We start from the raw sequence: 26,031 nt of genomic DNA, 5'->3' as shown, positions 1-26,031 counted from the left end.
TCAAATCAAACATACACCAAACTTATACCTTTCAACAACATTCTACACAGTGCTAAAGTATTATTACAGTATTTTTAAATTTCTACTTATGTAAAAGAAAGATTTAAACACAACAACTCCAATGTTACACTGGACGTTTTTTCATTTAATAATCCTTTCAAGATTAAAGACAGTTTTGGTTATGCGGTCAAAAGACGGCCAGCCTCTGTTTCTCGTTCTTCTTTCAGGGAAATAAAATTTGAAAATAATACTCCTAAGAGTTGGACCATTTTTGCAGACATAACAAAGCTGTTTTTCACATCAGTGTGATATTTTCTCCAACCCCTCATTTATCTCCATTTTATTTCCAGGATTTAACCACCCTGTTTTTCAGTCAGGTTCTTACAATAAATCCTAAAACTTTTTTTCTCTGCACTTGTCACAGAATCTCACTCTTATATAATAAAAACGGCCTGTAATAATAATAATAAAAAAATGTAAATCCCTTTTTTGTCACACAATGGGGAAATTCACTCTCTGCATTTGACCCATCCCCCAGTAGGTTGCCATTGGATGGTCCCCGGGGAGCAATCAGAGGTTAAGGGTTTTGCTCAGGAACCCAGAGTGGAGGATGTGGGGATCAAAGCAGGTACTTGCAACCTTCTCAGAGCACAGGGGCACTGCTCTAACACACTAGGCCAACACTCCCTCAACTTTATTAGTGGGTTCTATCATATGTACCTTATTTATTATCAATGTTAATTTATAATAAAAATGCATAACACAATAAAAAGATTTGATCCAGATGTCAGCACTGCCTTGGACTTAAGCCTACCAGTTGCTTTGCAATGATCTCCTCTAATGGAAGTTAAAAAACATGAATACGGTCATCAGATATTGGGTCTTATAACTGCCATGTTGACTTGGTTTGGATAACAGATACTGTGGGGAGAACAAGTATTTGATACATTTAGCAGGTTTTCCAACTTACAAAGCCTGTAGAAGTTATTCATTTGTGTGATAGGTACTCTAGAACTGTAAGTAACAAATATTCAGAAATAATCATTGAGGGATTTTTAAGTAATTTGCATATTATGCCTGTTAGAAGCCTTCCTGTTCTCCCCTCATTACCTTTAACTGCACCTGTCTGAACTGATTGACTGCATAAAAGACACAATCCACATACTCAATCAAACTTCAAACTCTTCACAATGGCAAAGACTAGAGAGCTGTAAGGACATCAGGGATAAAATACTAGACCTGCACATGGCTGGGATGGGGCCACAGTATAATAGGAAATGAGATTGGTCAGGAGGCAACAACTGCTGGCAAAATTATAAGAAGATTGAAGTTCAAGATGACAGTCAATTCCCCACAGAGACTCATAGGCTGTGTCCGAACGTCCACCCTCATGACTATATAGCGCACTATATATAGTTTAGGCCATTTAAGATGATGGCCCAAATGTCTAGTGGATGCGAGAGCTCTCTTTGCAAAGCATCTTTGGATTTGTTGTGGCAGCAAGAAAGAATAACGATTTCCCAGGCACCATGCAGGTAGGCGGAGTAATGTGACTAATGGGGAGAGAAAGCTCCAAACAGTAAGTTAACTGAGTTTGCTATAAAGTCCAATATATAGTCCCTGCTTTATAGTGTCTGAGGCATTTAGGGGTTAGCGCGAACGTGCCGACAAAGTCATAGACGCATCCACTAATTAATCAATTCAATTCACCTATGTTTCTCCTTTGTCTGCACTTGTGCCCTGCACTACTTTTTTGTGATGTGTTTATGGGTTCCATTTATCCTTTAAAGTCAAAATGTTCAACTTCCAAGTATTCAGTTACATCTGGATTGCAAGTTGCAATCACAAATTGGGAAGTTGGTGATAGATGCTATCCACATCAACAGTAGTTAAACTTTCCTACTTTGACCGTTTGTAGCTTTTCTTTGTTATGTTTGTGGCCTTAAGTCAGTCATCCAGAGTTAACTTGTGTGTAGAGGACAATATGTTTCAGTGCTGTGTACATGTGCAAAAACTATATACAGTATTGTTTTTGTCATTGTTGGGACTCATTTACCTCATAGGAATGCACCATTAATATATCATAGATGCTGTGTTTTGTATCTTTGCCAAACTTTCTGTTCTGTTGTATCTTTTAGTTAATTCATCAATTTACCATGGTGCAAGCGTTCATCTGCACTTTGGTCCTGAACAACAATCCATAACCAGTAGGCCGCCACTCCCCACACCTGGGGAGTGGCAGCCTACTGCTCCCCAAGGGGATGGGTTAAATGCAGAGGTAAATGTCTCCAATGTGAGATCAATAAAGTTCAATTATTATTGTTCAATAACTCTCAATCTCAGTGGGTACCCTAAAAGTCCCTTGTTTTATAAACTGTTTTCCTATCTGTAAAACATTTGTTCTATAAAGTTTAACTTACTGCCACAAGTTTTGCCATCCTCCTGGAGTAGCTGTCCTTCAGGGCAGATGCAGTGGTAGGATCCAGGGGTGTTAACACACTGGTACTCACAGCCATGCTTCACTGTGTTGCACATGTCCATGTCTATAAAATGAAATTTATAAAGATTAATCAAAAGAGGGGTGTTAAGGTGTTATTTGTAAAGGCAAATACTGCTGAGACAAATAAAACAGAAAATAACAAGTATAAACTTAGAACATTTTGCCAATTAGATTTTTGAGAACACTGTTGTTTTTCAGTATTAAATAACTGAAAATCATATTGATCACATTAAAGTAAATTGTGATTATTGAATACTTTTTTCAAATGACCTCTGATTGATGTTTTGTCCAGTCATTTTTCAATTATCAGTTTTGATTTCAAAACAATGTTTCTTTACCAGTATGTTTCTCACATTCAGCACTCATTTAATTTAATGTTTATGAATTTTTAAATGACTGCATGTGTTCATTGTCAACCTTCCCTTCTAACATTTTTTTGATTGAATTAAGGCCTGTCCCTCTGTAATTAAAAAAATATCAGTCAGGTGGAAGTGCTTTATAAAGGGCTGATGTGTGAGATCTTTCCCTGATCTTTTTAATTACACTACAATGTACACAACTAAGGTCACTTCTGGTCAAGATAAATCAGTGATAATACAAATCAAATCTAAGTGTAACTTTAACTTAGAGCTTTATTGTATTTTTCTTTCCAGTTACACACAGAGGAAAAAGAAACATGGTTTGATTAAGTTAAGGTTTCACTTTCTTTAAATTTTCGGCTTGTTAAAAGGTTTTATTAGCCCACTTACAAACTTGTTACTCAGTATAACATAAAAAAAGCAAGAACGGTAACTGATTCTATAAGTGAACAGAAATATTAGCGATCCACTCATTTTAAATTTATACTGTAGAAACAGGTGTTGAAAAAGGGTGACACTGACTTGTGCAAGTCCTTTTGTCCCTGTTGAGTTTGAATCCTTTGTTACAGTCACATGTGAAGACGCCCGGTGCACTGACACAGATCTGCTCACAGTCATGCTTCCCTTCCGCACATAGGTCAATGGCTAAAAACAAAGACAAATAGCTGTGTTACAAAATTTTTTATTTTTCATGTGTCAGTATATCACTTTCCTTGCATGTTGGTATTGGTATGACTTACATAAAATCATGTTTAGAATGCTTCTTGCTTATAATTACTGTATCTCTGGAGATAAGCTCAGGTCATTTCAGAGCTTGACTGTAGAACTATTTGTACTTTTCCTAATCCTACTATACATGGATGAATAAATTTATGCAGCCCAAATATTGTTTGGTGAGGTACACTGACAAGAAGGTCATGCCTCTGTCATAACCTTGGAGAACTAAGGACATGGTGAAGATCTTCTCCAAGGAAGCAGAGTGCCCAGACTTAAGATTACCAGCATCAGCAACAAGAATAAAGTGGAGCTAACTGAGCAGTATGAATATCTGGAGAAAATCTCAGACCATCAGCTGAGATTCTCCTCCAGCAGTACTACATTTAAAGGAAGTTCCATCAGTAGTGCAGTAATATCTCCTTAGGAAACTTTAATTACTTTAAAATCTGGGAAAATTGTTTAACTTCCAAAGTAAACATTCTTTAATCAGCACCTGGTTCCACTTTCCTGATCTGAAACTGTCAGAGTTTGAGAACCCTTATCATTTATATTATAACAGTAGAGGAAGTTTAAAACACAAAATAATAAAATAAACGTGCATTTGGCCTTAATAATAATAATAATAATACATTATTTCTTCACAGGCGCTCTGTAGAAAACATGCAAATGGACAGAGCTTCATGCAATAGCAGCCATTCCAAATCGCCCTTCCCAGTTAAACGCCAGCCAATTGGCAGCTTACTCCCCTACGACTCCCAGTAAAATACCCTCCAACTTCCAGCCACTGGCCTTCTCCTTGGCGTGCATATTTTTTACTCTGACTCTACCCTTTCACTGAATTACAGGGTCAGAGCAGGAGATGAAGCTTCTGTTTACATATAGATCTTAATGTCCACAAATCATGACAGAAAGAATATTTTAGTAGAAAGATTGATGTTTAAAAAGGAATTGTAGGGAACAAGCAAAGGACCAGCCAAGGGCCCATAAAAACAAAGTGGGGAAATTTTGAATGGCTACTACTGTATGTTTGAGGTTTTTGTATTGGTGAGCTTAAGTCATTCACTACATTTGTGTGACTTTTGTTCTTCGCAGTGACCTTGCAGAAGGCTGCATGTGTGCTTACATCTTGTAAAAAAAGAACTAAGGATGTCAGGATTCCACATACTATAGAAGTCCAGAGTTCCTGTTCTACTCAGAGTAGGGTATTTACTGTTGAACATGCAAACGGTGCAGCAATATGAGCCAAGAAAAACATGTAGGAACTACTATCTGCACTATTCTGAAAAGGCCCCTGTATAGTTGACTGTCTAAAAATTAATAAAATATGCATTGATGAGCACATAACAAATACTTTTTAACCATTTTTCTAAAGGTTGTGCAATGGTAACAGTCCCTCATAAGTACTGGTAATATTCGTTTGAATCTGATTATGACAGATATTTCATATTTTACAAAAAGAGACAGGAATGGTTAAAGACAAAGATACACTCTTCTGTCACTTAGATACAGAACTTTGAATTACTGGCTTCATGGCTTCCATATACTTGTGTATGTTTGTGAGCACCATGCACACCTGAGCAACTCTTCTCATCCTCATTGAGTCTGTATCCTTTGTTGCAGTCGCAGGTGAAGATGCCCGGCCCCATGTTCACACAGACCTGCTCACAGTCATGTTTTCCCTCAGCACAGAGGTCGATGGCTAAAATTAGACAAGATAAGTTTTAGTCCATTATTTCAAAACTTTTCTCACATTACTTAAATGGCTATTAAGGTATAAAACAACAGTGAAATAACAGTGATTTATTTAGTAGAAAAAACATATTATGAAGAAAGCAGGGAAAATCAAGCGTTTTTCTTAGGCTTTGCTTATGCAATAAATTGTGAATTCTAAAAAAAAGAAGGGAGAAGGGAGAATAAAACTCTAAAATTAGTGATTTGAAGAGTTTTCAACCAAGATGACAGAATTAAGCTTATGTTTACATTTGGAAAACATTTCCTTGATTAATAAATGCACATTCGGAAATATAGTTTTCCTGCTTAAAGTCTGCTTATTTTATTTGCAGGCATTTGTCTATTTAAGTAATTTATCTACCAGATTAATTACTTAAATATGTTAAATAGGTTTGTAGATCAAGGGATTTCACTTAACAACTGGGTTCTATATTATAGATGTGTTTGCCATGTTTCTATCATGTGCCTAATTTTATCCTGGGAGTTTTCTTTTTCAGCTAAGGTTTTTAGAAAAACACTGATAATGACTTCCGAAAAAAGAAAACAGGTGACTGTGTATGTGAGAGCTTTTGTGAATGCTCGACTAACGTGAGCAGGTCTTCTCGTCCACATTGAGTCTGTATCCCTCGTTGCACTCGCAGGTGAAGATGCCAGGGCCCACGTAGACACACACTTGTTCACAGCCATGCTTTCCCTCAGTGCACAGGTCAATAGCTAAATTATAGACATTTAATTAGTTAAATCCTTGTTTGGTTCATATAAAAAAACTAAATAGTTTGAATACATTAACATTGCTACATATAAAATGATTTTTTTTCACCCCAAAAAATAATGTAAAAGGGCATTCAAAAAATGGCATGAGTATTTTAGTGCAATGTCAGTTTATGTAAAGTCAATGCCGTTAACCAACCAGTAAAGGGTTAGCAAAACTAACAACAAAATTATAACTTTAACAAAGCATACGAAGGGCTTGTTAAGTGTTTTTTGTAAGTGCTGCGTGGTTTGCTCCAAGCAAATGGTAGGAGAACAAACAGAGCTATAGAGTTAGTAGTGTAAAACATTTTTTATCAAGATGAAAAATTCTAAACTGTTTTTAGAATATTAACAGAAATATAAAGCCCAGCTCCAAAATGGAGGTCTGACACCATTGTCTTTTTACCCACAGCTCATTCTGTTTTAGCACACTGGGTCAGGGTATTGATGAGTTAAGCCAGTGGCCCTCATTCATTATCCTGGGTCAACTACCTGTTATAAATGTTACCTACAGCTGATGGTTCATAAAAGAATGTCATTACTTGATTTTCTGCAGAGCCTGAGCAAATCTGAAGAAGAAAAAAAACAACTATTTGAATCAGGTCTTGAACTATGTAAAGCTCCCGGACTAGACTGTGTTTACACATCCATCCTGAAACACTGCACTAAATGGCTGTCTCTGGTGTTCACAGGTGTGTTTAACACCTTGTCAGAGACATGCCAATCTGTCATGTGCCTCACAGCCGTCACCATCATCCTAGTTTGCAAAATACCAAGGATCGCAGAACTAAATAACTGTAAAGTACAAACCTGTCCCTCTTACAATACATCTGTGGTAATTGTAAGTCCTGTGAGCACCTTAAGGTGACCTACCTTAAGTCCACCACAAACCCACCTTTGGACCAAATGCACAGTTCATCTACAGAGCCAACATGTCTGTAGATGATCCAGTAAATATGACTCTTCACTACATTCCGCAGCACCTGGACTCTGCAGTAACCTAAGCCAGAATCCTGTTTGTGGACTTTAGCTCCATTTTCAGTACTATAGTTCTAGTCCTGCTAAAGAAAAAAACTCCTCCAGCTGAGTGTGCCTTATTGCACCTGCAGGTGGATCACAGACTCCCTTACAGAAGGAAAGCAGCACATGAAGCTGTGAAAACAGGTCTTTCACTGCAGGACAAGCACCACTGTTTACCCTCAAGCCTGTACACTTTCCCTTTGGCCCATCTGTTTGCAGATGCCACAACCATTTACAATAAACCATTATAGACTTCTCTCTAAGGGGGAAGAGTCTTCCAACAGGTGGCAGATTGATCAACCGGTGCAGCCAGAACATTCTGGAGTGCATTTGCAGGACTACGGGAGGAGATGGTCATGGACATAGGACCCCACCCCCCCCAAAATCATCCTATGTGTCTCTCAAGCTACCACTGTGAAGTCCTTCTGCTTCCTCGGTGCAAACAAGACCTCCAGTGGGAGCTGAATATACCCTCACCAAAAAAGCACAGCAGAGGATCTACCTCCTGCGGCAATGAAAGAAGTTCAGCCACATGTGTCAATCATAGCACACATTTACTCCACCGTCACTGAGTCCTTCTATTCAAGAACAGATCACTTCCAGAATCCAGAGGAGAGCAGGTAAAATTGCAGGTAAACCTTCCCACCCTGAACAAAAACGGAACCTTCCAACTGGCAGAAGGCTGCGGTCCATCAAGACCACATTGTCTTGTTACAAAAGCAGCCTTTCCAATCTGCTAAACTGGCCCAGGTCCCTCACTAACACTTTTCACATTGGTGTTCATAAAAACAATAAACATCTTAACACATGCATATATCCACATGCATTTGTTTATTCTACATTTTTCTACCGCCATAGTTATATATGTTAACTGGATGTTTGCTGGTCTATTTTTAGCACCTCATCATCAAAACAAATTCCTTGCATTGTAAAAACACTACTTAGCCGCAAAGCATTTCTGATTCTGAAAAACTGACGTAAGTTTGATAAGCCTAATTATTTTGTCTCACCAGGTCTGTGTTTGCATCAGGTAAAGCTATGGGATATAATTTGAAAAAAGTAACTTCCATAACTGATGTTGCATATAACCGTTTTGCAAAGACAAATTTAACAGTTCGTCTTTTCCTTAGTTATAGATAAAAGAAATACTTTTTTTTAAATGTAACTTTTTAAAAGGTATCTTACATTATCAGCACCTAGCTGATTTGAACAAAATGGGTCCTGTTTTTTTGTCCGATAGAGTTTTAAAGTAATAATTGTTAATGATGGCTAGATAAAACATGTTTTCAGATAATATGATCCCTAAAAACTGAAATATCAGAAGCAGTTACAGATACTCTTTAAAAAGAAAAAAAAATAACAAAAGGGGAAGACTGACAACCTTGTTGTAAAACAAAATCAGAAAAGAGAATAATCAGTAAATCATTACATATGTGTATATCTGTATGTATATGTGTGTATTTTTGTGACAGCCCGACTAACGTGAGCAGGTCTTCTCATCCACGTTGAGTCTGTATCCGTCGGTGCATTCACATCTGAAGACGCCCGGGCCCATGTAGACACACACTTGTTCACAGCCATCTTTTCCCTCAGCGCACAGGTCAATTGCTAAATTACACATATTCAGTGAGTTAAACTTGTTTAGCATTAACCACTGTTCAAACACATGCATTCCTTGGTAATATTTACTGTAATTTTAACAAGGTAGACAATGTTTCTCATTGCTCATTTCTTAACTCATGTTGTTAATCATTTAATAACATAGTTATGCTGATAAGCAAGAAGCTATTCCCACAAATCTGTTTAATGATGCAAAGTTAAGTTATACTCTTTAGGCCTTGGTGTTTTTTAATCTTGATAAAAGTCATCTGCTAAAAGAATTACTGTGCATATTGGTGGCTGCTCCATCCAAAGTAATGTTCTGTGAAATCATGCTTTTAACATTAACCATGTCATTTAAGATTTATTAAATACGCCAATCTGATTAATGAATAGATCTAGACCACTTCTGTATGAATTAAATATATTTTCCAAAATAATGAATAATAATTTTCCTCATGGAAAGATAAATCAAGCTGTTAATTTTCTATTACCGTACGTTGGCAACTGATTCAGTTTCAGTAGTTTAGGTGTGCTAGTGCAGCAGGTACATACAGTAGTTCTCAGGTAACATGAGGTGGAAGATAACCCCTAATTTGTATTGGAAGCTTGTAGACTGAAACGTGTAACACTAGTAAAAATAGCAGCAGGCATACAGTAAGACATGACACAGGTGACAAATATTTCCTGACCAACATTGCAGTGCTTATACTCAAATATAAAGTCTTGGCAAAAGCAGATATTTTAAAATCTACTAAAGGAGATTGAGAGGAAAAGTACAGTATCTGCTGCCTCGTTGTCACTTATAAACAAAAAAGATAATCCTTTGTATTTGTATAACTCCACTAATGTCTGTATACGTCTGTATATTTGTGGGAACTGCACTAACGTGAGCAGGTCTTCTCGTCCTCATTGAGTCTGTATCCCTCGTTGCACTCGCAGGTGAAGACCCCCGGGCCCATGTAGACACACACTTGTTCACAGCCATGTTTTCCCTCAGCACACAGGTCAATAGCTAAATTATAGACATTGAGTTAAATGTGTTGGTCTTAGACCCTTTTGAATACATCACTTTAAACAAAGAAATATATAACTTGCTGCCTTTTACCTTCATCTTGTAACTTATAAAATTGTTCAAGCATTTACTGTACTGGGAAAAAAGAACACTTAAATTCTAGTGTTTTACATGAACCTGATTTTAACTGGGTTCTTAAATTATTTTAAATTAAAACCAAGTATTCTGAATCAGGATACACTATACTGCCATCATTAACTAAACAGATAAAAGCAAACTAGAAAAGCTGTGTGTGAATCCTACTGTGAGTACAACCTAAGACTGACTTTTAACGTGAACAACTTAATGTACATAGTCATAAAAAAATGTCTTTCATAAGCCGGTGTTGGGCCAGTGTAACACCTTCACTATGCTTGAAAGCTGATGTGGTGTTTATTTTTCATATATACTTATGTATGGTTTTCTCCAAACATGGCATGATTGGTTATGGCCAAAAATTTCTACATTTTAGAGATCCATAATTTGTAGTACAACTTCACCAACTTCCAAGGTCTATAAAGAGACTCTTGAAGTGCAGGGACACACTTTATTTGGAACCAACGAATTTCTGCTTGTGGCCCTCTTCAGGACCCTGAAGAGACCCAGGAGAGTGCCACAAGCTGAAATGAGTTGGTCTTACATGTTTGAATTTATAAAAATAACCACTTTATGCTGCCATTTCTCTAAGAGATTGAATAGGCTTTATCTTTTAACTCTTCCAAACAATCCATATTTGCTCAGCCTTTTACAACTTTTTGCAATTGCCTTTAATATTTCATGTTACTGAGTCCTATTGAGATAAAGATTTCTGAGTTTCACCTTAGGATCAGATTAGATGAACATAAACCTATGAAACAAAGACTGGCAACTGTTTTAAAAATGTTCGCATTTGAATGAAATTATTTTTTATTTATACCAGAAAATTAAAAAAAAATCACTGTCAGTATTGAGAGGATCTAACCTGCTAATAATTAACTCATCAGGAATCGGCAAGAACCGGCTTCTATTTTGCTCCTTAAATCATATGAAAATGGCAGAAATATACTCTTTCACAGACAGCTTTTCCAGCTCGGCTCATCCCTTTTTTATTTTTATATTAAAGACCGTGTAAAAACAAAAGCACTTATTTTAACTATTAAATTATTTGCTGGATAAATAAACCAAATTGTATCAGAATATTTGGTCCGACTAACGTGAGCAGGTCTTCTCATCCAGGTTGAGTCTGTATCCCTTGTTGCAGTCGCAGGTGAAGACGCCCGGGCCCGAGTAGACACACACTTGTTCACAGCCATGTTTTCCCTCAGCACACAGGTCAATGGCTAAATTACAAACATTTAGTCAATTACATTTGCGTTTCTTTTGTCAACTGTACCTTTAAAAATCATGGATTACTGGGTATAAAAAAGGTTTTCATATTTTGACTTCAAACCTTCTTTTAAAAAAATCGCTGTTTTAAACAGATGTAAAAAACTAATTATTTTTATTTTGTTTGGGTTAACTTAAAGACTTTAGTCATTATTAATGTCTAAGCAGAGAGCTGGCTTTGTTTCTGAGAAAATGTTAAATGCAAGTGATGAAGATGGCAGAAAAATTAGTCAAAATTAGATGGTAGAATTTCAAAATTAGATGGTAGAATTTCTACCAAATATTTGGACCAATCAGTTGATATGAAAATATGCTGACATTAAAATAAAATTGAAAATGTTGTTAAAATTTGCATAAAAAATTAATAAATGTGATTTTTTTTTCAATGATTTCTGACTAAAATTTTCACAATTGTAGGGATATATGACAGGTTTTCAGTGGCCGAAAGTTTAGGTTAAACAAAATAAAAATGAAAAAAGGGCAGAGGTTTTTGTAAAATCTAAATGGACATTTGTCTATATAAGCCTCAACATGTGTGGATTTTTGTGAGGGGCGAACTAACGTGAGCAGGTCTTCTCGTCCACGTTGAGTCTGTATCCTTCATTGCAGTCACAGGTGAAGATGCCAGGGCCCATGTTGACACAGACTTGTTCGCAGTCATGTTTTCCCTCAGCACACAGGTCAATGGCTAAATTGTAAACATTTTTTTAGTTAGACGTATTGGTTTCCCAAAAAAAACTTTAGAAATTACTTAGGGATCTGCTGTCTAAAAATATTAATTGCAGCTTCATGCATACATTATGCATATGATTAACATATCTGGGTCTTGGTTAAAGAGTAGTACTAATTAATATTTGATCATTCTATATGTTCCTAATGTCATGTAATGGAGATGTATCTTAAAACAATGATGAACATCAGCTGTACTCATGCATTAAAATGTGGAAGCAGGTACCAACAAATAGAGTTAAAAACTAAACTTTTACATTTCTGTTTGCAAACTAAATAGCAGAAAGATATAAAAGAAATATGAAATATTTTTTTTGAAATTAGTGCTTTCTTCAATTTCAGAAGTTTATAAGACTGCTATAGCTTTAAGCAATTTTGTAAAGAAAATATGATTATGGCAATCATTCCATTAGTCTATCAACAACATTGAAATTAAAGGAGGTACATCAATGAATGGTACAGTAGGCAGTGGCATGCAGGTTCCCCTACGCTTTTGGCCCAATTGTTGAACAATGCATGCTTAAGTGCCCTCAATAGCAGTGAGGAAGCCCTTTTTTTATTTCCGTCCCTGCCCTTTAAATGGTCTCTGCATGCAAGTCCTGTTTGTAAAATACTGAAAGGCAGAATCTGAAACTCCACAAGTTTTGTTTTTCTTGGTTACAATTTCTAGACATTTGGAAGTGGTGCATTCATCTATAAAAAATACTTCATATATAAACAAGCCCTGCAATGGACTAGCGACTTGTCCAGGGTGTACCCCGCCTCTCGCCCATAAACAGCTGGAGAAAGGCACCAGCACCCCTCGCGATCGCGCTTGGGATAAGCGTGATGGAAAATGGATGATGGATGGATGGAAATACTATAAACAACACGAGACGTCTGGCCACCATATCGTGTAAGAGAACATGGTTTATGTATCTCGGGGGTTTATAGGTTAAAATTGTCTATAAACTCCTAGTAGCTAGTATAAAGATTTCCGTTTTTCAAAATATATAACAAGCTGAGGGGGTATTTTCAAAGGCAACACCTCAATACATTAGGGAACATGTTAAAGCTTGGGCTCACATCTTCTGAATGGAGACCATTGTCTTGATCATACCTATAAACTAGTTACAAAATGGCTTAAGGTCTAGAAAATTAGTTTGTTGGAGTGTCCATCAGAAATAACTGATCTCAGTCCCATACAATTCTGCCTCAAAGGGTATAAAAACTTTGCAGAAAACTATTCACATACAATTGTAGAAAGATACTCTGAATGTTTAACCAAAGTCACACCGTTTCAAATTCAAGTTAAAAAGCACCAATGAGATGAAATTTATGTGCACTTCTGAGATTGAAGAAAGCTCAAACAATATGTAGTAAATTCCTTGTAATTGGACATTAAGAAAAAAGGCTATGCATCTTTTTCACAGAGAAAGTGATGAAAGTGGGTAAAAATTAGATCCTTTCCTGTAATATTTTTTATAAGGTTTGACTAACGTGCACAGCTCTTCTCATCCTCATTGAGTCTGTATCCCTCGTTGCAGTCGCAGGTGAAGAAACCCGGGCCCATGTAGACACACACTTGTTGACAGTCATGTTTTCCCTCAGCGCACAGGTCAATAGCTAAATTACATACATCCATTATGTTAAATCTGATGTGTACAGATGAAACATCTTTTTTTCCTGAAAGAACACTGTGAGAACACTTTTACAACATGATGAGAGAAATATAATAATCGGTTTCACATATGCAATCAGCAGCAACCTCTAAGTTGTCCCTGTTCTCCTGTTGTTATAAATCACAATAGCTGACAATCTGTCATTAAAACACATTTTTCTGTTAGCAGCAATCACACAGTTCTCAGACTTTGAAGATCTGCATGACTTAAAAACAGAGTGGTGGGTCTGACTTTACCTAAAGGTCTAAAAGCGTCTTAATTTTTTGTTCACGCGATCATCAGCTCCAGGTGTTGCTTGCCTCACTGCAACTGTAATGAGTGGCTGTGCAAACATACTAACCTCTGCATAAGCCTGGGTTTTATGGTTGTTTCAACGTTCTCATGATACTGGCTGCCATTGTTTTTATGTTGTATTGTTTTTAGGCAGATTTAAAAGGTAAGCTACTTCTAAAGAAAATAAATATTTTCACAAGTACTGTAATCATTTTTTGTGGAAGGATGTTACAGACATGTATGGGATTATATGCATTGCGATTCTGATAATTTTCCTTCTCTAAGATGTATGTTGTTAATCCAAAATGATAAGTAATATAATGTAAACACCATAATGTTTTATGATATTTGCCTTTGTTAATGTTTTACTGTATATACACTTGGTGAAGCAATAGAAATTCATGAAGAACACCAACAAATGCCTTTGAAAAAATGATGGCAGTGAAATGTTAAAGGCCATCCTTTGACCATTCTCACTGAATGAAAAAAGAGACAGGGCAAGCGAAGCTACAGCCTGGCAAAATGGTTTGGTAAGTTTGCATCTAGTTTTAGTGTGAAGCAAAAGAAATTCAGCAAAGCTTTGTGATTTGCATGAAGTCAGCCAAAAAATGTACATTTCAGTGTGACTGGGAAATTTAAACCCATTTGAAGTCACAGCAAAAAAAGAAAAAAACATGTTGGGTTTACAAACTCTACTCCTACAAGGTCGGGGTGATTTGACCCATTAATAATATCTTGATTATTTTAGGCTGAATGGCGATAAATATGATATTTATCTTAATATATTTCACTTTTCATAAACTAATTATAAAAAATAATCTCTGAATCAAAGCTTTGTAACAAATGTCACACATGGATATTTGTGTAGCAAATGGCTAAAATATATTCTACTGGCATAATGAAAAGGACTCATAACTAAATATAGACTATATACATATAAACCAAGTAGTCTGATCTGACATAACTTTTTTAAACAATTATATTCTGAATATTATCTAAATTTCCAGATATACTGCCTTAATCGAATTCCTACTGCTTCTATTTATATCCAACTAATGGCAGCCATAGAGCTAAAAAACTGTTTATGGTTCCGATTACATACAGCATCAGACATGAAAACTATTCAGCTGAGCCAAACAGCTTTAAGTAAAACTTAGAAAAACTAATTTCCATTTGAATAAAAATCTGTTCAACATGAATTCATGCAAATAACATTTTGATTAATATGAAAAGATAGCAGCAGTTTAATTGTATGTGTCACAATGGAACATATAAACAGTTATAAGGGTGTGTGAGACTAACGTGAGCACGTCTTCTCATCATCATTCAGCTGGTGGCCTCGGTTGCAATCACAGGTGAAGGAACCAGGTGAGCTGATGCAGATCTGTTGGCAGTCGTGCTTTCCCTCTGCACACAGGTCGATGGCTGAGAAAAACGGAGAAAAAAATTATATAGAATCATATGTATAAATCGTAATTAGCTCTCTACTTTTCTATTATAATAAAAAATATCATGCATGTTTCTCATTTACCACGTTTTACTGGGGATGTCTGCACAATCTACGCAATAAAAAAACATATGAATATGTTTCCTAAAGACTTTGCAGATAATTATAATTATTAATTTATGATTTTTAAGGGATAATCCGGAATAAATAGTCCGCCTTGATTTGTAAACTCAATTTAAATCTTGGTAATATCTTTACCAGAGCATGTTTTCCCATCAGCATTAAGTCTGTATCCAGGCAAGCAGTGGCAGATGTAGGATCCTGGCGTGCTTTCACAGAGATGTTCGCAGCCGTGCTCAGACTCAGAACACAGATCAATACCTGCAGCACATTTCAAAACAAATTTAGCTTTCATGCAACAAAACTGAAATATTATTGTAGTTAGTAATGTGAAAACCACAACTGTAATTTTTTATGGGATTTTATGTCATAGATTTTCACAATGAGCAGCAAATCTGGACAAATAAAAAGTCTGACATTCTGTAAAACTGTATTCATGCTCCTTTATCTTAATAACATTTGTTAAAAAGGCATTAAGGAATAAACAAGATAATGCAGAGTAATGAATACACCAGAAAGTTCAAGAATAAAGTAAAAAAACTTAAAGGATGTACAACTTATATAACATCAGCAATATATTTAGCGTTTCATTCCTATCACTCCCAACAAGATATTAAAAGTTCTCCTAAACTGTGAGGTCTTGTAAGTTGAGCATTAATATAAAGAAACACATAAGGGTCACATTTGGAGAATATTTTAAGGGGAAATTTAGGAAAAGGTAGCATGAAGACAGATGTGGTTGAAATATGACATGGAAACAACTGTATTTAGTTTATCAGAAGTTAAAAGCTACACAGAAAACCTAAAGGAGAAGCTTCGGTTCAAATGAGAAAAACTCACTCTACATGTAACATTAGAAAACTGCTACTACTCATAACTCTAAATCATAAAACATGGTGGTGGCATTAAAATCTATTCTGATGCTTTTTTACTAAGGTGCGGTAATGATAATTTGACCCTTTTGGAGCAAAGCTGATAAAACAACACTGTCATATTTTTTTTGCAGGTAAATTAAGATGTAATTTTAGTTTTAAGTTCTTGACCAAAGTTGTCCCATCTTTTAATTTCCGCAAATATATTACACTATCTATCTTTACATGAAAGTATATTCTAACAAACTTGCCACCTGTATTTTTAGAGTCACAGTTCAGTTCAGTATAGCTCCTGTTTGTGCAAAATACCTCAGACTAAAGGGATTTGGAAAGTCTGGTATGAAATCTATAAAACATTTTAGCAGTGAGATGGGGATTTTCTTAACCTTCAGGATAAACATTATTTATTTTCGATTCCACAAAGAAAGTTAGTTTGGCCCAATAAAAGCCAGCAGCATGACATTTCAGAATACCGGGTCCCCTATGCACTGTGAACATGACTTCATGAACTAGTAATCCATTTATTCAATAAATGTGAAGGTTTAAATGGGACTTTTATTAAAACATGATCTCAAATCCAGAAAGATGAACTTTCCAAAATACTGGTGATTTAAGAGCTCAAGAACATATTTAAAATTGTCCTGAGTCAGAGTTTCCCATTCCTATAGAAATAAGGAATTTTTGTTTTTATTTTTTTAAATGTTTTTATTCACAGGGTAGTTTAGGCTACCTAATGAAATTCTCGAAACGTTTTAGGCAACACAACACAGATTTTCTTGTAAAGATTAATGAAAATAGCTAAAACTCTTTTACTTAAATAGCATGTAATTTGTGTTTAGAAATATGTTTTCAAATGTTAACATCAAAAGTAATTGTACTGTAAACAGTTGTGAGATGGTTTCTGTTCAGCAGTCTCACCACAGAGCTTGTCTTGGAACTGTAGTCCAAACTGGTGGATGAGGTCAAACCTTTCAACCAGGAAGACATGGTCTTCAAAGGGTGGGGAGGCCATGGCTCTTAGTGATGTCATATCGGCTCTTGCTACTCCCACAGCATAGATCTCAATGCCTTTTTCTCTTGCCTCAGTTGCCACCTCTGCCACACGGTCCTGAGGACGTCCATCTGTCACAATCACTGCCACGTTGGACACCTAGCCAGGAAGAAAATCATAACATTTCAGCTGTAAAGCAGGATGTTTAAGGTGCTAAACAATAAGTGCATAAACTACCAAAAAGCAGGTTCTCTTTTGAAGCCATGGATAACATCTGAATAACATTTTAACGACTTTTATTGGCAAAAAAATAACAATACCAGGAAAGTTGGCTAAAATGCAATATCAAAGATGGTTGAGAAAGAATTCAACCAAATAAAATAGGCCCACTTTAACTGAGGACAGAAAGTTGTGTCATATTTACCTTTGGTCTGTCTCCCTGCCCGGGACTGAAAGCTTCGTTCATCAAATATCTGATGGCGAGGCCTGTCATGGTGCCTTGAGCTAGTGGAACAATCTCATTGATGGCTTTCACCATGTTCTCCAGCTTGCTGTGGGTCTTCAGGGAGAACTCATTGCGCACCTGAGCAAACAGGAGATGATTATTGATTATTGACAAAATTGACAAAATAATTTCAACCATTCTTTATAAGAAAAATTTGCTAATTCAGGAATCTAAGCAAACAGAATACTGATACCTATGAAAAAATCAACCCCAAAAGGTTTTGGATGATACAGTGCATACAGTACCTGGCTGGAGTACTGAACGACTCCCACTCTTGTGCTGTCGAGTCCAATGTCCAGGGTATTCAGGATGTCGATCATGAACTTCCGCATGGTCTCAAACTCATGTGGTCTTACGCTGCGGGAGCTGTCAATAAGGAAGACCAGATCCACAGGACCAGACTTACATTTCTGATCTGGACCTAAAAGATAAGTTAATAAAGGCTGTTAAAGAGGGTAGTTAAAAAGAAATGGATCCTTTCTTTAAAAAAAATTAAATAAAAAATATAGTCCAAGAAAAAAGAATGCTACCACGATTATCCAAGGTAGACAAATGTAAATCTAACCCTTTCATTTCCAAAGCATCTTTCTCTCCCATCAACCTGGCTGTGTGTTCCGTGTGGAGCTTATTGACCGTTGCCTTTTGTATCTCTGCTTCTGTCTCCTTGAACCCTACTTGGCAGATTGCTGCACACACTGAGACTGGGAGTTGTTCCTCTCTACTGTCACTGCATGCATGCTTTTTGTTAGGGATTGCTATCCGGTTAATGAGTCAATGCAATCAACTGGTTTTAGATAGAAAACTTTGAATCAATTTGACGGTATGATCTGGTTGAGTTGTCTCTGTAAAGTGCCTTGAGATGACACGTGTTGTGAATAGGTGATATAGACATAAAAATTTACTGAATTGAACAAGTCAGTTGGATTTTACAGGTCATTTAGGAGTTAGATCAGCTTTCTTATGTATCTCAAATTAATGACATTTGCATTGTAGCAAGTTCCTATTAAAACTCAGCTTTGTAGAAGAGTATGTGAGTCGGGGTAAAAAATAGATAAATAAATATTCGTCCACCATCAATTTATTGATATAGTTACACATGATTCACATGCAGTTAAGTTAATCAGATTCCTGCTAATAACCTCATTATATAATTCAGGTGTGTCTAAGGAAAGACCTGTCTTCAGCATGCAGGACATCCTGCCTGGAAGGATTTAGTATCACACAGTTTAACATCTTTTAACCAAAGAACAAATATAACATTTTTAGACTGTGGTAAATATTTATTTGCAGTTTGCTTTTGAGAGATAAAGACTTTACTTGTTAAGAATTGTGATAGTGCTCACATTGCTCTGAAATGATTATTTAAAAAGCTCCTATATGGAATGTTATTCATATATAATTTAAGAGCTATACTCAGACTAATCTTGATTCCACACTGTTTGAACGAGGTTGTAATAAAATGAAAAATGATAAAAACATATAGAATAACTTCACCTATTCATGATACAATAGACTACTGTATTTTCAGAAAGGCAGAAACATGAGGACTGCCCCTGAATGCTCATTATGGTTAGAATAGACTGTAGCCATGAATGCGTGTGAGTTTAAACATCTGATTTTAAGCTGAAAGGGACATCTTGATTAATGCACACCCACAGTTTCAGCCCAGACAGATACAGTCAGTGGAAGAAGGCGTATGAAAGTGTCTTTGAATCCATCTTTAGTTACAAACAGACATGAGGAATATTCATGTTTAAGCACATCTGTGAGTCTTTTCTCTGTCCATGAAATCATCTGCAGATGGAATATGAATTAAACCAAAACCTACACATTATTTAAAATTTACTTTAAAAGTAGTTCATGATTGACATTTTTCTGTAAACAATCATTGACTGTATTGTGAGTCACATATTTGTCAGAAAATTAAAAGACAATATTGTGCTAATGAAACTCAGTAAATAGATCCAGAAAAAGAACACTGACCTGATTTTGGTCTTGCTGTGGTGAAAACCACGAGGATCAAAAGAATGAAGCAGCTCAATGCTCTAAGGTTTCCCATTTTCACTCTGATTATCACGAGTTTCCAGAACGTTCACCCGCTGCTCTACTTGGCTCCACTGGAGATGGATAAACTGTAAGGATGAAACATGGAGGGTCAGCCAGATGTAAATCAGAGAGAAAGATACAGAACTGAGACAAGTTTAAGTGGATATTTTGAAGGAAGCGGAAGACCAAGCGGAAAGAATTCAAACAGAAGAGCTGGATTAAATCTAGTGTCAATGTTGGGATTAATAAGTAATCATAGTTACTTTAAAGAGATAACAAAAAAAGATGATCAATCTCATAAAGGCTAAGTCTTTGTTAATAACTCTAACATTGACCTCACAGCAAAAAAAAATCAAAGTTAACTGGGAAAATAGTCAAATAGAACTTTTTTTCTGCCACTGTTTGGCTTCCTTTTTAGGTGTGTAAGAATAAAGCTGGGACTGTCTGCAGGACCTAACTTTAAAGCTGATATGGTCAACATTAGATGAAAATCAAGCTATTATTCATCAAAGGGAAAAATATATTTTTTTTTTCTAGGTAGTTTTGATTTTCTAAAGGTCAATGTTGAGCATACTTCCAATTTTTTATTTTATATTACATGCAAAAATATATATATATTCATCCATACACTTTTTTAATACCTGCCTAGTCATCAGACTTGTCATCCTCCCATCATGGAGATACAGTACGGTACATAGAATGGAGCACAGACATGCACACCTAAGGCTAATTAACAATGGACAGTCGACCCAACATAATTGGTCTGGGATTTGCCTGAAGTAGCAACAGAAAACTCAGAAAATTCCACACAAAAAGACACACATGCTGGCTTCCTGTTCAGGTATTTCTTTCTGTGGGTCAAATGAATTAACAACTGCTGAACTTTGGAGCCAATCTTCTGTACGTCTTAAATAGAGTCCTTTAGTTTTTACCTGAAACTTAAATTTACAAGTTCTGTTTCAGTTTTACTAAAGCAGTTTTTATCTAAATACTCTAAATATCTTGCTTTACTGATGGTATAATATTATCATTAAAGTAGACTGGTAAACATACAAAGGGTACTTTATCTCTCTTCCTGATAATCGTATAGTAGTGCATCATTTGAAGATATTATTTTGTTCTGCTTCATTTGATTTGTTGGTGCTAAACACAGTCTTTAAGGGGAAAGGGATTCCTGCAGAATCCCCTCCTTTGTATTCCTGATGGCTGGCGCTGTGGTGGGACATTCCAGCCCTGCCCCATCATAAACCACTTGGCTGCAAACACCTGTTGAAGGTGTAATACATGCTTCTGCTAATAGAAGGCTGTAGAGAAACACACACTGATGCCTGATCAGCCTGTGTGTCTTTCAGTAACCCTGTAGGCTATCAGCTCCGTAGCAAAGGGGTAATGATGATGTCTGGAATGTGTTTATGTTCTGGGAACTTGGTTAACTCATACAGACAGCATGAAAGCCACCTCTCTGTTCTTAGGTCCACTGAGACCATCCAGTAGGAGTTAATCTCTTTCAGACTGGTAGACAGAAACTGGAATCACCATGAGCTCAGGTCAGAGTCATGAGTCAACAGATGTAGCAGAGCACAAAAGACCTTTTCTCTGCTTCTTGTCTCTGCTTTTTGTCTCAGTTTGTCTCCTCATCATCTGTTCTTCCTCTCAGCCTGCTTCCTCTTTTTTTCTTCAGTTTTGTCACTTTTTTATATTTTTAAAGGTGCACATTTGTAGATAATAAAAGTTCAGCCAAACATCTGGAATACATTATTCATTCTTTTTACATTCTTGGTGAAACATTTGTCCTCACTGAATAAGATCAGAAATACATCTTGTTTAAACGGAGCCACAGCGCTGTCTGCGGAGTCTGCATCTTCTTTAAATGGCAAATAGTTTTACATTTTAATGTCATCAAACCTAAAAGTCACAAAAGCATGAAACAGTAATTAGACACAATCATCATCCCCATTTTTTTCAAACCTGATAAGTCATTTAATACACTGTCACAAGAAAGACCCCTGAGAGTCATCCAGGTAAAAATAAAAGCACTTGTAAATATAATGTTAGAATGCTGATGCTGATGCTGTTTAAAGCTGTTATTTACTGGACAGAAACTCCATTCTAATGAGAAAACATAAAATGTTTGAATGATTAAAACAGTCTTTTGCCTAATAAATCATGAGACAATTCGTATCTTAGTTTAGCTAAAGGAACAAAACAATAGAACACAGTACATAGCTGATGGGGATGTTTGTGAACATTACGTTTATCAAATTAAATAACAAACAACAAAAAAGCAAGAGACAAAAAAGTTTTTTTTTTTTTTTTACTCTCCCAAATTTTACTGCTACAAAAATAATTAAATCAACTATTATGAAATCAATAATGGATCCTTTGTGTAATTAACTCTAGTAAAATAGCAGTTTGAAAAATTTGTGTGCTGTCAGACTTCAGAATATCTTAGCATGCAGTCAACTTCTACAGAATCCCAATTATAAAGACATAATTTGATTTAGCCATGTTACGGGGGCAGACCAGATTGAAGTCTGAAAACCCATTTTTAAACCTCCTCTTAACAACTTAGTTTAGCTTCCAGCGAGGTATAATTAAACATTTTCATCTCTTTGGGTAAAGAATAGTAAAAACCATTCTGACAAGCTCTGCATTTTTGCAGCTTAAAAAAAATCCCTCTGTCCAAAAAATGTTTTTCCTTGTTTCAAAGTAAAAACTGTCCATAGTTTTGACTGTATCCTCATTATCTATGCACACTTAACAACCATGAGACATTTAAAGGCTAATGTGTATACAGTACATGTTTTATAAGCCCAAGGACACTAACACCCTGTATTAATTATATGTATTTTTCAATTATCAGGCCTATTTTTCCCTCTGGCAAAATAAACGAAAAAAAAAATTTTTTTACTGGTTCTAAAAAATAAAAAACGTAAAAACTAAAAGGAAAGGTGTAAGGTAAGGATATGATTTGCCAGCCCAGAAATCACTAAAATGTCAAGATTTGATATTAAACCTTTTTTTGCCCTTAGTCAAGTTGGTTACAGAGCAGCAGAATTTGCAGTAATAAAATGGGAAGTGAAAACTCCGAGTTGATTAATTGTTCCAATAGTGTAGTTAAAAATTGTAATAAGCTATTTATTTTTTTTATTCTTTGAATCTTTAACCGACTTTTTTTATTTTGATTAGGATATCAGATATGATATTTGCAGTATAGGCTCAAAAACCCTGACATAACAACTTCAGGAATTAACCACTGTCCTTTTAGCAAATGGCCCTGTCCAAAGTCCCTAAATATTCAATTTTTACTGTTGACAAAACAAACTTTTCTCTATCTTTAAAAGGATAAGCATCCTAATTGATTTCCACAAATGTGTATTTCAAAGAAATTTGATCACTGCATTTAACCCCTCATTTAGGAAGCAGTGGGCAGCTTAGAGCATCACAAAAGCTGGGGTTAAAAGCAATGCTCAGGAAGCCGAAGTGGGTTTTAAGTGGGAATTTGCAACCTTCTTGGACTGCAGGTGCTTGCATAGCAACGTTTTTTAGATCAGAGTAAAACTCTACTTATCAATTAAGAAGAAAATTTGTTTTCGGGAGAAAAAAATGTGATGGCTCCTTATTAGTGGTTTCAAACAGAATACAGTATCAAAAGCTGCTTCTGGTGTTGGTTCAAGATTTCACTTGCAGTTACAAAAAACACCCACTATGAGGCAGTGTTGTAAAGCTTAACAAACAACAGTGGTGCTTTATGCCTGTGAACACCAGATTTTAAAAAGTTTATATAAAGGCATAAAAGGGAAGACAGATTCTTTAATAAATCAGCAAAAATGAAGTCTTTAAGCTTCTCTTGGATTTTACAAAATAAAAAATAAAAAACAGAAAAAGATGAGCTCTGTTTTATCTCTGTTAGAAGCATGCCTTATTACCTAAACAAACAATATATTTCTGCAGATTTTAGATGCATAACTTCATGGGTTTTAATCCTGGTGTCATTATTTCTGAATTAGTTATTTTTGTTGTTTTTGAGTGCTTTGTGGGTTCACCCTCCGGCTTGTCAGCTAACTACTGGAAACAATAAACCAATATAAATATTGAAAGGAAAGATATGTCTATAAGCAGCCACAATGGGCTCCATGCACAACTCCACTACTTTTTGAACTTAAGGCAGCTCATATATTTCCTGTCTCTCATAACTGGATGAACTAATTAATCTAGGTGTGTTTCTGATATCACAAACCATGACGACAATGGCCAGACATATCTGGATTCATCACTTCATCCAGTAATGAAAGACAGGAAACAGATTAGCTCCCTTAAGTTCAGAAAGTAGTGAAATTGTGAACAGAGGCCATTGATATTACAACATGAAACTAATGCAAAGATAAGCTAACCATTGTATGTCTCTATCTGCACACTACTGCCCCCTTCTCTGCTGGAGTATCAGTCTGAGTTGTGCATGACATGTGGCCTGCTACATGGCCACATGTCTATAAGCAGCCACAATGGGCTCCAGGTGGCCTGCTACAAACCAAATGGATATCTGTAGATTATGTGAAACTGACTTTGGTGATGCAATCATTGATAGCAGGGAGATGATCTTGTTTGTTTCAAACATTAGAAAAGTTGAAACATTAGCTTAACAATGAATGAATAATGAACAATTAATGAGGTTGCTAATAGTTCTGATGTTAAAAAATACATGAACAAACAAAGAGACAAACAAATGCATGCACCATTTTAAATAAATTGCACTACAAGTCAATAAAGGAGACCTTTTATTATCCAAGTCAGTCATGAGAAAACCTGAAACATAAGCTTAAGCGTAAGCACAAAGGCCTCTCAGTGTAACTTTCTGTAGTGAAATGCCCCTTACCCACCACCTCCTACTAAGTCTTCATCTCAACGTCACTGTTCAGTTACCAAACAGTGATCCACTACAATCCCGCTACTGCCGCTCAACCCCTCTGACACTTAAACCCACACAACACTGCTGCCTCATACACACCGCCATATGTTCTATAATTATCCACATAGAGAATCATTCAGCCTAGAGCAAATATTTTCCTTTTCAACATCTCATTGACTGACCAGTGGTGAAAGCTGCAAATTGTGGTGACTGGGTCCATTATTATTGCCTCTTTTACTAAGCTGTAAATTGAGAATGGAGATCCTGTTTCCTTTCATTAACATTGTAAACAAATCACAACAATCTGGTCCTTGATTGTTTAAAAAAACTACTTACTCACGAACAACAGATTGGCGGTGTTGTGTAGTTTTTTAATAAACTGCATATGCAGTGCAGTTACTGAATGTCTGAATAAAGTTGGAAAAAATGCTTTAGAGGTAAGATCAAACAAGGCAGCAGTAAAATGTTTGTGAGGCGTTTTGATGCCACATACTGGAGCGTCAACCAGCCGTTAAGTTTACAGAATTACTTCTGAAGAATAGCTGGGGCCCAGGCTGGCATTGGCTTATGCTGGCATGCAAGAAAAATTACTACATCAGATGAAATCTACATATTTATCTTTATATTTGGCAAAAAAAAAAATTTGAAAATACAACACTGCCTTTTATACACATCCTATTTAAGTTCAGATGGCCCCTTGGAAAGTTTTCTCCTTTGTTTCTCAGTGTTTCCGTGTGATTTCAGCCAATAGTTCAAAACTCTGGAAATGATGGGAACTAGTTAAAAAATATAAAAGTATTAATTTATGTTTTAGCAAAGAACTTTGAGTCTTTATGTGGTTAAATTTGCACTGTAGATTGGGATGTTGGTGTTATATATGGACTGTTGGATTAAATTTTACCATTATTCTTGTGAGGTAAAACATAGCATTAAGCTTTGCCTTGTAAGGACTTCCTACTGCGTTAGGTTTATGTTTTAAAAGTCTGATTATAGGACATTTCCTTTATACAGAAATCAATTTTTACAAAAACAGTGCTGAAACACATGGATCATATAGACCAATCACAGTTTGTACAATTTAATATATTTTCTTTCTGTTAAATAAGTGCAGCTAACAAAACTATAACATGTAAATCAGTAAATAAAAATAAGCAAGTAAAAGGCGGGACATCTGCTTATAGATTGTGGGAAGAACAGAAACGGAGCTATGGTCCAAAACCTCAATATAAAACAAGATTTATGGTATTATATGTAAACAAGGAAAAAAGCAAATCTTCCATAAAAAACTGGTTGTTCTGCTTATAAAATCCATATTCAGTAAAGTACATTATAAAACTGGACATCTACTGTTCCAAGGTTTATTTTTATTGATATTTTATA

General features: G+C 35.9%; 1 protein-coding gene across 17 annotated transcripts in view; it reads right to left on the bottom strand.

Annotated features, from left to right (window-relative positions):
- The window catches only part of matn4 (matrilin 4), a 38,186-nt gene that overhangs the window by 5,953 nt on the left and 6,202 nt on the right, over positions 1 to 26,031 (bottom strand). For 2 of the 17 annotated variants that reach the window (XM_038306183.1, XM_038306182.1), the window contains exons 2-16: positions 19,680 to 19,828; positions 17,942 to 18,117; positions 17,616 to 17,774; positions 17,119 to 17,350; positions 15,467 to 15,589; positions 15,064 to 15,186; positions 13,307 to 13,432; positions 11,661 to 11,786; positions 10,927 to 11,052; positions 9,569 to 9,694; positions 8,563 to 8,688; positions 5,896 to 6,021; positions 5,150 to 5,275; positions 3,382 to 3,504; positions 2,421 to 2,543 (exon numbers count right to left, since the gene is read on the bottom strand). In XM_038306183.1, the coding sequence (XP_038162111.1) occupies positions 2,421 to 2,543; positions 3,382 to 3,504; positions 5,150 to 5,275; positions 5,896 to 6,021; positions 8,563 to 8,688; positions 9,569 to 9,694; positions 10,927 to 11,052; positions 11,661 to 11,786; positions 13,307 to 13,432; positions 15,064 to 15,186; positions 15,467 to 15,589; positions 17,119 to 17,350; positions 17,616 to 17,774; positions 17,942 to 18,117; positions 19,680 to 19,755 (2,017 nt within the window). In that variant the 5' untranslated portion in view covers positions 19,756 to 19,828. The remainder of the gene's footprint in view (positions 1 to 2,420; positions 2,544 to 3,381; positions 3,505 to 5,149; positions 5,276 to 5,895; positions 6,022 to 8,562; positions 8,689 to 9,568; positions 9,695 to 10,926; positions 11,053 to 11,660; positions 11,787 to 13,306; positions 13,433 to 15,063; positions 15,187 to 15,466; positions 15,590 to 17,118; positions 17,351 to 17,615; positions 17,775 to 17,941; positions 18,118 to 19,679; positions 19,829 to 26,031) is intronic. The other 15 variants (XM_038306184.1, XM_038306187.1, XM_038306186.1 and 12 more) reach the window with 15 other exon arrangements.

This window comes from Cyprinodon tularosa, unplaced genomic scaffold (genome assembly GCF_016077235.1).
Source record: "Cyprinodon tularosa strain WSP-4 unplaced genomic scaffold, ASM1607723v1 ctg575, whole genome shotgun sequence".
NCBI lineage: Eukaryota > Metazoa > Chordata > Actinopteri > Cyprinodontiformes > Cyprinodontidae > Cyprinodon > Cyprinodon tularosa.
This window is presented reverse-complemented; position numbering and strand designations above follow the sequence as displayed.